Source organism: Pelophylax lessonae (assembly GCF_965119305.1).
Source record: "Pelophylax lessonae genome assembly, chromosome: 13".
Classification (NCBI taxonomy): domain Eukaryota; kingdom Metazoa; phylum Chordata; class Amphibia; order Anura; family Ranidae; genus Pelophylax; species Pelophylax lessonae.
Genome location: NC_138780.1, coordinates 105,394,012 through 105,409,255, shown reverse-complemented (window position 1 = coordinate 105,409,255; position 15,244 = coordinate 105,394,012). Strand labels below are relative to the sequence as shown.

Below are 15,244 nucleotides of genomic sequence, written 5' to 3'. Positions count from 1 at the left end.
CCCCGTTGGTGTCCGGGGGCAAGTCGTTTCGTCCGATCTCGTGGACGATAATCACTACGGATGCCAGCCTGTCGGGCTGGGGTGGTGTTCTGGGCGTTCTGTCCGCCCAGGGGACCTGGTCGGAGGGGGAGTCTTCCCTCCCGATCAACATTCTGGAATTACGTGCAATAAGGCTCTGTCTTCATCGCTGGACGGACCGGCTGCAGGGCTGCCCGGTTCGGGTGCAGACGGACAATGCCACGGCGGTGGCCTACATCAACCACCAAGGGGGCACCAGGAGTGCCCGAGCGGCTCGAGAAGTGGCCGACATTCTGTCTTGGGCCGAGACTCATGTCCCGGCGATAACGGCGGTTCACATTCCGGGAGTGGAGAACTGGCAGGCGGACTATCTGAGTCGCCAGACCCTGGATCAGGGGGAATGGTCTCTTCACCCGGCTGTCTTCCAGATGTTGTGCGCGAAGTGGGGTCTTCCAGATGTGGACCTGTTCGCGTCTCGCCTCAACTACAAGGTGAAGAGGTTCGTGGCAAGGACGCGCGACCCTCGGGCAGACGCGTCGGACGCGTTAGTGGCCCCGTGGCATCAGTACAGGCTGATGTACGCTTTTCCACCGATTCAGTTGCTGTCCAGGTTCCTTCGCAGGTTACACTCGGAACGCAGCACGGTGATTCTTGTGGCACCGGACTGGCCTCGCCGGTCCTGGTACGCAGACCTCGTGAATCTGGCGGTCGACGCCCCCTGGCGTCTGCCTCTTCGAGACGATCTACTGTCTCAAGGACCGATTTACCATCCTGCTTTACAGTCGCTGGCTTTGACGGCCTGGCTGTTGAGACCGAGGTCCTGAAGGAGAAGGGTCTCTCTCCAGAGGTCGTTCATACCTTGATCAACGCGAGGAAGTCTTCCTCGGGAAAGGTTTATTACCGTACTTGGAAGGCCTATTTTGCCTGGTGTGAGTCCAGGGGGTTTTCACCCCGCACGTACTCGGTTTCCCGTGTGCTGTCTTTCCTTCAGACGGGTGTCGATCAGCGTTTGGCGCTGGCCACGATAAAGGGTCAGGTGTCTGCGCTGGCCGTTCTGTTTCAACGTCCCGTGGCTTCCAACTCCTTGGTTGGCACTTTTATTCAGGGTGTGCGGCATCTGGTTCCTCCTAGGAGGGATCCTTTGCCCCCCTGGGACTTGAATCTAGTTCTATCTGTGTTACAACGTGCTCCTTTTGAACAGATCAGGGAGATCTCGTTGTCTCTGTTGTCCAAAAAGGTCGCCTTTTTGGTGGCGATCACTTCGGCTCGCAGAGTGTCGGAACTGGCGGCTTTGTCCTGCAAGTCTCCGTACCTGGTTGTTCATTTGGATAAGGTGGTCTTGCGACCTAATCCTTCTTTTCTGCCGAAACGAGTTTCGGAATTCCATCTTAACGAGGATATTGTTTTGCCTTCGTTGTGCACGAAGCCTAAACATCCAAAGGAGGTGAGATTGCACTCTCTGGATGTTGTTCGGGCGATTAGGGTTTACCTTAAATCGACTGAGTCTTTTCGAAAGACGGACTCCTTGTTTGTTCTTCCAGAGGGTCCTCGGAAGGGCATGGCGGCTTCGGCCTCTACCATCGCCAAATGGATCAGGCAGACCATTGAACAGGCCTATGCCTTGCAGGGGAAGGTTCCCCCTGTGCCTGTGAAGGCGCACTCTACTAGATCACTGAGTACGTCTTGGGCCTGCCGTCATGGGGCTTCTGTAGCCCAGGTGTGTAAGGCGGCGACTTGGTCGACCGTGCACACTTTCACAAAATTCTACAAAGTAGATGTTCAGGCATCGGCGGATGCTTCCTTTGGCCGCAAGGTTCTTAGTGCGGCTGTTCCCTAGGGTCCCTTGTTGGGGACTCCTGGCTGTTGGGATATCTTTTGTATCCCCTGGTTTTTTTGTCTTTTCCTGGGTTGTTGCTCCTGTTGAGCACTTATTTTTGCTGTTGCCCAGCTGGTTTCCTTCCTTTGGTAAGGTTCCTTTCTTTGATGTGGAGACTGCGTTGCCTTTCGGCGCGGATGCGTTTCCCACCCCTCATGTTTGCACTGCTTTGGGACGTCCCCATATGTGACGAATATGAAGAGGCGGCGACTGTCGGAGGACGTAAGAGAAAACGGAATTTTTGTAAAATCTTACCTGTAAAATTCCTTTCTCTGAGTCCTCCGACAGTCGCCGCCCCCGCCCCTCTTTTGGGGTTTGAATGTATACTCTACTGCTATTCCACTAAAACTGAGATATGGTTGCAGGAAGTAGGAGGGTATTGACTGAGGGGACCACCCCTTGAGGGTGGGATATGTTAAAGCTTTATTGTTAACATATTCTGTTGCCTAGCTACTCCTTCGGAGCAAAGTCTAATACCCCATATGTGACGAATATGAAGAGGCGGCGACTGTCGGAGGACTCAGAGAAAGGAATTTTACAGGTAAGATTTTACAAAAATTCCGTTTTTTTTTCCCTCGCAAATAGAACTTTATTTTGGTGGTATTTACTCACCACTGGATTTTTTTTTGCTAAATAATTTTAGCACGAAAGACCAAAAATGTTGAAAAAAACATAAAAAAAACAAAACAAAAAAAAACTTTTTTCTTTGTTTCTGTTATAAAATTTTGCAAATGAATAATCTTTCTTCTTAAATTTAAGCCAAAATGTATTCTGCTACATTTCTTTGGTGAAAATAAACCGAATCAGTGTTTGTTAGTAGGAAAGTTATAGAAAGTTATAGAATCCACAAACTATGGTATATATCTGAAAATTGATCAATCCTGATGTTCTAAAGGCCTATCTTATTTCTTGAGGTCCAGAAATGCCAGGAGGGTACAAATATCCCCCAAATGACACCTTTTTGGAAAGTAGACAGTAGCAGCGAGCCTGTACATTGATCAGTCATCTGCTTCGTCTGATAGACACACCTGGTGACAGATCACGCTGCAACGCGGTCCATTCTGGCAGGACGTTATATGACATCCACCCGAAACGACGAATGTCCCGCCCAGCTGTCAATTCACAATAGGCCGGGTGGGAAGTGGTTAAAAAAAACAAATGCACTCACATGGATATTTAAAAATAAGCTCTTCAAAACCCGTTGCTTTGTTCACTCACACACTTTCCCACTGCAGCCACTAAAGGAGCAAACACTGTTCTTGGATAGATTATGCTGTCTTTCTCATTCTCCCGAGTTAATAGGCTCCGTCCTGCTCGTTATGTTGGAATGACATCTTGTAATGTTTGAATGTGAATCCCTAAGGGTTCAACCCGGCTCCTTTTCGGTGGCTTGGATCTTGGGTTTCCTCCAGCGAGGAGTTGAGCAGCATCTGACCTGCAGTACCATCAAGAGCCAGGTCTCGGCCTTGGCGGTTTTCTTTCAGTGTTCGTTGGCCACACTCTTCTTGGTGCGTACCTTTCTCCAGAAAGTGAGGCATTTGGTTCCCCTGGTGCGATCTTCATTGCCACCGTAGGACCTCAATTTGGTGTTGTCAGTTCTCCAGAAACCCCCCTTTAAAAGCATTCGGGAGATTCCCCTGCTTACATTGTCCCACAAGGTGGCCTTTTTGGTGGCTATTACTTCTGCACGCAGGGTGTCTGAACTGGCAGCGCTGGCGTGTCGTTCTCCATATCTAGTGGTTCACAGGGATGAGGTGGTTCTTTGGCCATGTCCATCGTTCCTTCCAAATGTCGTCTCCGATTTTCATTTTAATGAAGACATTGTGTTGAAAAAGGAGAACATTTTTGGGACTTTATATGAGACTCGTGACCAACTGAGTCTCCATCCCTGATGCATATAGCGAAAACACAACAAACACAAAAGGTGGGACTTTAAATGGCTAGCTGGTCACACTTCATTTAAAGTCCCACCTTTTGTGTTTGTTGTGTTTTCACTGAAGACATTGTGTTGCCCTCCCTGTGTCCCAAGCCTAAGCATCCTAAGGAAGTTGCTTTGCATTCTCTGGATGTGGTTCGGGCAATAAAGGTGTACCTGACAGCTACAGAGTCATTTAGGAAGTCAGACTCACTATTTGTCCTCATGGATGGACCTCACAAGGGGCTGGCTGCTTCTGCTGCAACCATTGCCAGATGGATCAGACAGACTGTGGTTCAGGCTTATTCTATTAACCGCTTGCCGACTGCTCACAGTATATTTACTGCGGCAGTCAGCCCCTCACAGGCAGAGCGACGTAGATCTACGTCGCTAGCCTGTGAGGCTCTGGGGAGCGAGCGCGCGCCCGCGGAGGCGCGCTCCCGCTCTCGCGCGGTCACGGACCCCCCCCCCCCACGCGTGTGACCGGCGGACCCGATGTCCGCCGGTCACTCGGCGATCGGCGGGGAAGAGGGAGAAAGTCAGGCAGCTTGTGTAAACAAGCTGCCTGTCATTCTCCTCGGTGTAAAAACACTGATCACACGGTTCTACAATGTAGAACCGTTGATCAGTGTCCCTACAGCTCAACAGACAGCCAATCACAGTAAGAATCACGCCCCTAGGGACACACACAGCCCCTCCATCTCAAATAAATTTAACCCCTTCACTACCAGTGTATTTTTACAGTAACAGTGCATATGTATAGCACTGATTACTGTAGAAATGTCACTGGTAACCCCAAAAGTGTCAAAAATGTCAGTCAAGGGTCCGATCTGTCCGCCGCAATGTCGCAGTACCGCAAAAAAAATTGCAGATCGCCGCCATTACGCGTTAAAAAAAAAAACAACAAAAATGACAAAAATCTTTCCCTTTGTTAGTAAACGCGATAACTTTTGCGCAAACCAATAAAAATACGCTTTTTGTGATTTTTTTTTTACCAAACATATGTAGCATAAAACAAATTGGCCGAAAATGTTAAAAAATTTTGATTTTTACATTTTTTTTTGGGGAATTTCATATAAAAAAATGTGAAACCTATTGTTATTTTTGCAAAATTGACGCTCTTTTTTTGTTTATTGCGCGTGATCAAAAAATCGCACAGGTGATCAAATACCACCAAAAGAAAGCTCTGTTTGTGGGAAAAAAAGGACGTCAAATTCGTTTAGGTACAGTGTCGCACGACCGCGCAATTGTCCGTTAAAGTCACGCAGTGCCGAATCGCAAAATACCCCCTGGTCGTTTAGCAGCCAAATCCTCCGGGGCTTAAGTGGTTAAGGGTCAGGTTCCTTCTTTCCCTGTCACGGCGCAATCTACTCAGGCGCTTAGTGCCTCCTGGGCCTTCAGGCGTCAGTGGTGCAGGTTTGCAAGGCGGTCACCTGGTCATCTGTGCACACATTCACAAAGTTTTATAAAGTGGAGGTGTTGGCATCTGCGAATGCTTCTTTTGGCCACAAAGTTTTGCAGGCTGCTGTTTAGAGGACCTCTTATGAGGGTGTGTTTTTTCAGATGGGCTCCAGTTAATCGTTGAGCTCCAAGTTACCTGGTTGGCTATGTTTAGCTTTGGGGAAGTTTTCTGCTGTTCCCACCCCTCATGTTTAACCCTGCTTTGGGACGTCCCTATGGTCATGAAGATGAAGAGCTGTGTCCGTCAATGAACGAAAGAAAATGGGATTTTTGACTTACCATAAAATCCATTTCTCTGATGTTCTTTGATGGAAACAGCACCCATCCCTCTTTGGAGTGTTTTTTTTCTTCTGACACTGCTTGTTACAAAACTGAATACCTATAGCAGGAAGTGGGAGAATACCCCCAGGGACTGCCCCATAGGCAAGTTCAATATTTGGCTAGTGTCCTACTCCTGTAAGGGGCAGTATAACCCTACGGTCATGAAGATGAAGAGCTGTGTCTGTCAATGACCTCCAGAGAAATGGATTTTACACTAAGTCGAAAATCCTTATCAAGATATAAAATCCTTATTCAAGATAATGTCTTCAAACAGCATGTGATGTGATGGAGGAAGTCAACTGCAGGTAAATCGGAGTTGATGTGACCATATACTCCATCTGGTGGTTTGACCCTTACCCATATCGTTACTCCAACATTGTGGCTGTTTATTTGAATGGGGCTGATGTGACCATAAGACGAGATTGATCCTTTGATTGATGCCGTATTTATGTCCTATCCATCGCTCATGATTACCTATTATCTGGTAAGCAGCTGGTGTTATTCCACGTCTGGGTGTCGGCTTTCCATTTCTGCACAGTTGGAGTTTGTGAACTGGTCTACACTATCTCCTCCACTCTTTATGGACTTTTGGGACTTTATGTGAATGTTTTACATTTTTATAGTGTTTTGGCGCTACTACATTTTTATTCTATGCCTATTTTAGCCTGTAATCTGCTATTTAGTTGGCTGCCTACACTTATTGCTTTGTTTGGACTTCAATGTTCTTGATTTAGCTGTCTGAGCGCAGATTCTTCTACATTTTTTTTCGTAAAAGTGTAATCAATAGTTAGCTGGATAAAACTGTGTTGAACCTTGGTGATGTAATTACTCCACAGTATTCCACCAACTCCCCTCCTACATGATATGAAATGACTTCCTCAGCTTTATGTTTATAATGATGTGTTTTTACATACAGTATTTTGCAGAGTTTCCCAACCAGGGTTCCCTGATTGGGGTTCATTGAGCAATGACCAATTTTTGCCTCTCTTATAACTTACCACTGACTAAATTATCTTTTTAGCTCTGTGTAAGGGGGTAATTCTTCTCAATGTCTACAATTGTAAGGAGCATTTTTCCCACTGACTATCACACTAATGTATCATGAGTTGTAGATATAGTAATTTTTACCAGTTGTTCCCTGAGAACGGAAATTTTTTTTTTTTTTAAAGGTTCCTCTGTTTTGTAAAGGTTGAGAAAGTCTGGTGTATAGAAATCACAATCTATTGAATTGTACTTTTTTTACATGAATTGAGCAACATACAGTATGCTCATATAGCAAAAAAAATGTTATTGAAAAACATTACTAGGGCTTCTGTTGCTAAATCTCTTATACTGTATAAAAAAACAAAAAGAGGGCGCACGGACCTTGTGCATTACCCAAATGGAGCTTATCAAAATGGAATGAGCCAAAATATACTCGCATACATTAAAATTGTTAAAAGCATATAGATCCGCAATGGACCCAAAGCAACCAGGTCATCAGGACAGTGTCCAGCATGCCGGAGGACCTTCCAAATGGCTGACGCATTTTCGATGGGGGATCCCCACTTCCTTAAAGCCAGACTGGCACATAATAATAATATTCTGCATATTAATCTTTTTTATATTATATTTCACAGCCCTTTAATTATATTTGTTTTTCACATTTGCAAAAGTAAATGTCACTGGGGTTGGGACAAACTACAGTATCTCACAAAAGTGAGTACACCCCTCACATTTTTGTAAATATTTTATTATATCTTTTCATGTGACAACACTGAAGAAATGAGACTTTGCTACAATGTAAAGTAGTGAGTGTACAGCTTGTATAACAGTGTAAATTTACTGTCCCTCAAAATAACTCAACACACAGCCATTCACCACTTAAGGACCAAGCCTATTTCTGACATATGTTGTTTACAAGTTAAAATTTGTATTTTTTGCTAGAAAATTACTTGGAACCCCCAAACATTATATATATATATATATATATATATATATATATATATTTTTTTTTTTTTTTTTTTTTTCTTTTATTTAGCAAAGACTCTGGAGGATAAAATGGCGGTTGTTTTTTGTCACGTGGTATTTGCGCAGCGGTCTTTCAAACACTATTTTTAAAAAAAAAAATACATTTCACTGCATTGAAATAAATTAAACAGTAAAGTTAGCCCAATTTTTTGTATGTTGTGAAATATGATGTCACGCCGAGTAAATAGATACCCAACATGTTGCGGTTTAAAATTGCACATGGAATGGCGACAAACTACGGTACACACTTGTCTTTGTACTCCTCACCTGGTTCCCGCCACACACACTTGACACCATCTGAACCAAATAAGTTTATCTTGGTCTCATCAGAACACAGAACATGGTTCCACTAATCCATATCCTGAGTCTGCTTGTCTTCAGCAAGCTGTTTGCTGTTTGTCTACCATGCTGCAGCTCAGTTTCGAGGTCTTGGCAATCTTCTTATAGCCTAAGCCACCTTTATGTAGAGCAGTAATTATTTTTTTCAGATCCTCAGAGTTCTTTGCCATGAGGTGCCATGTTGAACTTCCAGTGACCAGTATGAAAGAGCGAGAGCGATAACACCAAATTTTACACACCTGCTCCCCATTCACACCTGAGACCTTGTTACACTAATGAGTCACATGACACCGGGGTGGGAAAATGGCTAATTGGGCTTACGGGTGTACTCACTTTTGTTTCAAGCGGTGTAGACATTAATGGGTGTGTGTTGAGTTATTTTGAGAGGACAGCAAATTTACACTATTATTCAAGCTGTGCACTCACTACTTTACATTGTAGCAAAGTGTCATTTCTTCAGTGTTGTCACATGAAAAGATATAATAAAAAAAATACAAAAATGTGAGGGATGTACTCACTTTTGTAAGATACTGTATATCAAAATCATTATTTTTATTATTGTTATTTGTTGTCGGAACCCCAGTGATTTGCTGAAAAGTATTTCAATGTACAGAAAAAGTGGAGACAAATATAAGTAAAGGCTTGTGAAATTAAAAAGTGGAATTTATATACTGGGTACTATTATTACTTTTACTAACCTTGTAGTTGTCAGATTTTTCACGATAGTGGTCCATTAAATGGTGAAAATTGTACAGCAGAACTGCAGGCCTTCAGTAGGTGCCTTGTATGTAAATAGTAATGTTCTTTTGCCTGCCCAGCCTTTACAGGGCTAATGTAATGTTCGCAGTCAATAATGCTAGGTATACTAACAACATTTTTCTAGCAATTTTATCCAGCTTTCAACCGCAAAAAGATTAAGCCAATTAAAGAAACCCAACATCAGTTTATACAGTATATTTAGATTTATATGGCAGGGATGGCAGTCAGTTGCCTGTGTTCATTTAATTGTTTTTTGCAGTCGATAACTGGTTGAAAGTATTTGAAATATATAGTATATTGCTATGTATGGCCCCCATGTCAGATAGGCAATATTGTTGCCAATGTCACTTCACCAGCAGCGGAATTGATGAAGTTCAGCTATTATTATCATTAGTTCAAGTAGCACTTCAAATGCTGCTGCAACTCAAAGAGCAGCAATTGAGCAACATATCACTAGTGCAGGTTGTGCATTAACGCTGAATTTTAGCGACCCTTTGGCTGTTGGAAGCATCCTACATCACCAATGGAGGCGACCATGTATCTCTGATGGTTTAGAGTCTGTCAGGCTGATGATTAGTCATTGCAAGTTACATTGACACAAACCCTGGCTCCCATTCTTAATGTGATAAGCAGCTGCCCTTACTTACTGTAATGTGTGCTAGAACAGGGCTTCCCAAACTTTTTTGGGCTGAGACCCACTTCTTAATACAGTTATTTTTCGGGACCCACTTGCTTGTAATTGAATATTGTAAAGCGCTACAGAATTTGTTGGCGCTATATAACTGCGAATAATAATAATGAATATTTTAAAGGGAGGGGGATGTTAAATTAAAAATATAAATTTACTACTTTTAAATGTAATATTGAATACACTTGCCAGATGTTCTAAGTGAGGGGTCAGAAACCTGTGGCATATAAGCGATTGTGATCTCAGTGATTTCCGGCTCAGCGCGACCCACTCAAACGCAGCTTGCGACCCACCAGTGTGTCCCGACCCGCAGTTTGGGAACTCCCGTGCTAGAGAATATTAACCAGTGCTGGTCAGAGCAAAGCATAATATCCACTGCCAAATGTGGTTCATTGTTAGTCTGTAGTAGGGCTGCCGCTATAGGTTTTCATAAAAGTACAAGTGTCCTTTAATGGTTATCACTTTATTTGTGCCATCCTTCAGTCAACTTGCTTTTCATTTTTTTTTTATACTAAGTAACATTTATATTCCCTCAGCAGTTTTTGTGTGTTTTATGTGTTAATTGGTTGCCAACTGAGGTTTCAGGGGATGATTTTAGCCCAAATAGTAGACTTAATAACTGTGCAGGTACAGGTATCATTGATTGGATCAGTCAGGATTGTCCCAATATTAGGATACCTTATAGCTGGAGGATATAAAAAGTCTCATCTGAATATCTTTATAGAAGTAATGGGTGACAGATAAGACTTTCAGTTTTTAATAATCAGCTGAGCTTTCTCTCATGATTCTGGAGCTAATTATAGAATGTTATTCGTGAGTTCTCCATATCTCGCCCGGCCTGTAATTATAGCTCCACTATTAACGAGCTCCCTTCATAGCCGCAGGCGACAGCTCTGTGAGGTCATCTCTTTGCCTTCAGTCCTGTCTGGCTATCCTCTGCTCACATATTTGCATATGTTACATATGTACTTTTTGTGGTGCTTCAATGTAGGCATTATTTCAAACCCATGTGTCTACTTTCTGATTGATATGAGTGCGTTACGTATGCTGAGAAGACTGTTGCATTGAACCCAAGATTGAAAATCAGTTTTCGGAGGTTTCAGTATACATCTTTACAATCTTACACTTTTTTCTGCAGATATACGCTAAAACTCATCAAGCTGGTTTTCAGTATAGTGTTTAAAGCAATACTGCTGCAGGGCTTATGAAGAACCCATTTCAATCATATAATATAATTATTATTATTATTTCTTCTGCTATTTGACCTTCTGTAAAGTAACCCTCAGACTCATACAAATTTTGTTTTTTTAATTATTTAGACACTCAACTTTTTAAGGTGCCATACACTGCTCAATTTTGTCTTTTTGTTGGCTATTGTATTCTGACAGTCACAGCACCAGCAGTCCCCCTAATACAAGGGCGCTTCTGAAAAGTGATTGCATTTGATAGGCTGCAGTCACTGTTCAGTGGATAATTTTCCCCCCTGCTCAGTTGATTTTTAACTAGACTTGTGTCAAACAGGGTGGTGCTTACAGGGCCACCCATGGTTTGAATTTCAGCAGATTCAGCAGGAATCTGCCAAAACTGGAGCCATCTATAGGGGCTTTAGATTGTTGCTACATACTCATAGCATGATATTAGTAAATACAAGGAAACATCAGAACCTGCTTGAAGTGGACATTAACATGATGAGGCATGCTTTGTGTGGAGGCGACATACCTCCACTGTTTAGCTACATTTATCTTATGAGTGGGAACTGTCATGTTACATTCCTGCTTCTCCTGTCATGTTTGTGCTCAGTGCAGCTGTCCAGCCATGTTCATGACCCCTCTGTCTCTTTATGCTGCAGTGATTCCACAGAGGTGATGATGCATTCTAACGATGCCTTTGCTCCTGTGGCTTATCTTCGACTACTGAAGCTTCATTTGAAGGATAAAGTGAGTAATGTTTGTTTTATAAACCTTAAAGGGGAACATCTGTCAGAACAAAATAAATATCAAATATAAAATGTCACCTCCCATTACTAAGGTGGAATTACATTGCTTGGAATAGTAGACAGGCTCTGCAATTCACATGGCAAATTTTCTTCTATGCATGTTATTTACCTGTAAAAGCTTCCCTTGTGTAGACCTCCATAAGCCCTGAGACTGCTCTTGGGCGCTACCATTTTGGATGTGATGTCTGCAGTCCCAGCATACTCTGAGCTGTTGCTGAATACAGAGCTGTATTCCCCATCAATCATCCCGAGGAAGCTACATAAAAGATTATGTAGGAAGAGTAGAGGGGTGGGGGGCTGGGCCAGGTAATAACGTTCAAGGGGGGCGGGCCATATGCTAAGGAATTGAGTCTTCCTATAGTAGTCAGATTTTCTAGCGAGTTCAAAGGCACATTGAAAGTGAATAAAAAAAATAACATTTAAGTAAAAATGCTTGACGTTTCAGTGTTAGCTTTTTGTTGGAAGAGATTCTGGCAGCCTAAAGGTACCCCTGCCTGATTATCCCTGTTTTATATCCCAAGCATTGCAGGTGGAACTGAGGGAGATCAGTGAACATGAATAAACCCGGAATCATAGAATATCTTCTCATTTGAGCAGTCACAGCTGTCATTCACCAGCTACTGTGTTCAAGGAAGAAGCCTATCAAGCACGAACTGTGCTTGTTCAGCTTCACTGGGGTCCGTAGGTGTCATTACAGGTCTGATAGACCCCTGGTGTCTCCTCAACCCCTTCCCGCTGACTATACACACATATGTGGCCTCGCTAATGTCGATCTTTATACGTGAGGCTGCATATATGCATACTTGTGTTTGTGCACATACTGGGCTCTCACTGAGAGCCCTGGGTCTCATAATTTCCCCCCCCTGCTCAGTTGATTTTTAACTAGACTTTTGTCAAACAGGGTGGTGCTTACAGGGCCACCAATGGTTTGAATTTCAGCAGATTCAGCAGGAATTTGCCAAAACTGGAGCCATCTATAGGGGCTTTAGATTGTTTCTACATACTCATAGCATGATATTAATGATCAAAACTCCTGGTTCCCAGTCACCTGATCACTGTGATAGCCTCTGACTGGCCATCACAGTGATCAGTCACTGTGCAGCCTGGCCCTATGTTTTCTTTTCCCCTCTGAATAGTATTGTATCTTTCTCTCCTAGTAGGGGAGAAAAATGTCAACACAAGTGTGTAAACAAAAAAAAAAGGTAGATCAAGGTTTCATCTAGGTCAGTGCCAGGGTTGGTGTTAGGGCAGAGGTATGGGTCAAGGTCAGTGTATTTTGGGTCAGTGTATTATTAGTATTAGGCGTGGTTCTCACTAGTGCAGGCCACACGTTTGCTCATTTGAATGTGCTGCTGGGCCGCGTAAACTGCAGAAAAAAGGTGCATGCACCTTTTTAAAAACACAGCTTCAGAGAAACCTCATGGTTTTTTTGACCATGCAGTTCCCACACTCGCGATCGTTCTGACTTTTGGGACTCGGCTGATCACAGATCAGGTCCTCTACCACTTGATTAGCTGTCAGCCAATGACAGCTGATCATGGAAGTAAACAGCAGCCAGTTATCTGCTTTTTTTATTTTTCCTCACGCTGGCAGCATGAAGAAAAGAAGAAAGCCGTTAATCGGTTCCCGACCGCCCGCCGCCTTTTTACTGCGGCAGTGCAGCTCTCCTGCGTGAACCGACGTAGACCTATGTCGGTCATGCGCCTGCAGCTAGGGGGGGCGCTCCAGTCGCCACTCAGCAGTGGGGACTCTGATGCAGGGGGCAGGTGGCTCCGATTGCCGCCTGACACCCGCCATCGTTCCCCGCTGAGAGAGAAGAACGGTCAGCTGTTGTAAACACAGCTGACCGTTCTTCTCTCTGGAATGATCACAGAGCCTCTGTGATCCTTCTATATGGGAACACAGGTCTCTATAATCATTTAACAAGCCACGCCCCCCCCACAGTTAGAATCACTCACCTAGGCTCACATTTAACCCCTTGATCACCCACAGTGTTAACTCATTCCCTGCCAGTGTCATTATTTCAGTAACAGTGCATATTTTTAGCACTGATTACTGTAGTAATGTCACTGGTCCCCCCAAAAGTGTCAAAAATGTCAGTCAGGGGTCCAATCTGTCCACCGCAATGTCTCAGTCCCGCAAAAAAAATCGTAGATCGCCGCCATTAATAGTAAGAAAAAAACAATATAAAGGACATAAATCTTTCCCGTAGATAGTAGATGCGATAACTTATGCACAAACCAATCAAAATACGCCTATTGCGAGTTATTTATTTATTTTTACCAAAAATATGTAGCAGAAAACAAATTGGCCTAAGATGTTAAAAAATTTTGATTTTTAATTTTTTTTATTTGGGAATGTTATATAGCAGAATGTGAAAAATATTGTTGTGTTTTTTTTTTTTTTCAGAATTGTCGCTATTTTTTTGTTTATAGCGCAAAAAATAAAAATTGCAGAGGTGATCAAATACCACCAAAAGAAAGCTCTATTTGTGGGGAAAAAAGGACATCAATTTTATTTCAGTACAGCGTCGCAAGACTGCACAATTGTCCGTTAAAGTAACGCAGTGCCAAATCGCAAAATATTACCTGGTCATTGAGGGGAAAAATCTTCCGGTCCAGAAGTGGTTAATCGGCTTCTGTTAGAGGTGGTAAATAGTACTTAACTATTCCTTTTACTCCTCTTTCCCCTCTTCCTGTGCCCGGGACATATGAAAAGGGATGGCATCCATTGTGTTGCTGGATCCAAATTTTCGGCGCTCCTCTGATCAGTAGAGTCCTTGGGGGTCCCTGTTATCTCTCTCTTTGCTGATGGGTACTCTGAGCTTTGGGGGGATCCTTTAGTGGTGCCAAAAGATAGTTTTTGCACTGCAAGGTCTTCCTTTCCTTATGGAGTCTCAGGGTCACATCTCACCCACTGACCCCCCTCATGGAGGTGGCAAGTCCCTCAGGACCCCAGCTTCCCATGGTTGCACTGACGGCGGTACTGCAGTCCTTAGTGTCCCGGGTGAAAGTTGTGTGTGGGCAAAGGCCCAGGAGGAAGCATCCCCTGCCTTCCCCTGCTCAGTCTGTTTCATCTGATTCTGACCTGGATGTCACCGTGGATGAGGTCCGTCTAGGGGGGCTTATTATCACACCCCAAGATCCATCCGATAATAAGGCTGATTCCTTCATGGTCACAGCAGCAAATGAAAAAGCGCCGATAGACGCACTTATCACTGCAGTGCCTGAGACTTGAAAAATGGAGAATGCGGCTGATGTAGCCGCGAACGTCGCTGTGTCGTTTGCTACGCATAAGTCACCTTGCACTCCAAAGGTGTTTCCTTATGTGCCTTATTTTGACAGGTTTTCCTGTAAAGAATGGGAACAACCAAAGTTACCCCTTGTAGTCCCCAAACGTTTTGCAGTATGTTACCCTTTTGAGGAGTCCCTTTTAAAGAAGTGGACTAGTCCACCAGTGGTGGACCCTCCTATTTCCAGGTTAAATAAAGGAGCCATTATCCCAGTAGAGGAATTCACGTTCTTTAAAGACCCGGCTGACAGGAAAGCGGAGGCTGTGGCACACAGCATGTTTACTATGGCTGGTTTGGCATTGCGGCCAGTCTTTGCCTCAGCCCTAGTGTCTCAGAACCTAACTGAATGGGTGAAGCTTTTGCTCAAGGGTCTGGGGAATGAGCAGGTTCCCACTGCTTTATATTGATTTAGTGGACAAGTTGGTCCATGGGCTGCAGTTTATTTGTGATGCAGCTTTGGATGTCTGAGGTGGATTTGTCCTCCGCGGATGAGAGTCAGCCGACTGGGTCTACGTCCACGCAGGCGCTGAGTGCTCTAATAGTGAGAATGAGTCCTCCTCTGCAGCCGC

At 43.9% G+C, this 15,244-nt stretch overlaps 1 protein-coding gene across 1 annotated transcript in view; it reads left to right on the top strand.

The window, feature by feature from the left end:
• Nucleotides 1-15,244, top strand: part of DPH6 (diphthamine biosynthesis 6) — a 203,690-nt gene that overhangs the window by 85,388 nt on the left and 103,058 nt on the right. Inside the window, exon 8 of the mRNA XM_082275013.1 lies at nucleotides 11,237-11,324. Coding sequence (XP_082131139.1) covers nucleotides 11,237-11,324 — 88 coding nt within the window. The remainder of the gene's footprint in view (nucleotides 1-11,236; nucleotides 11,325-15,244) is intronic.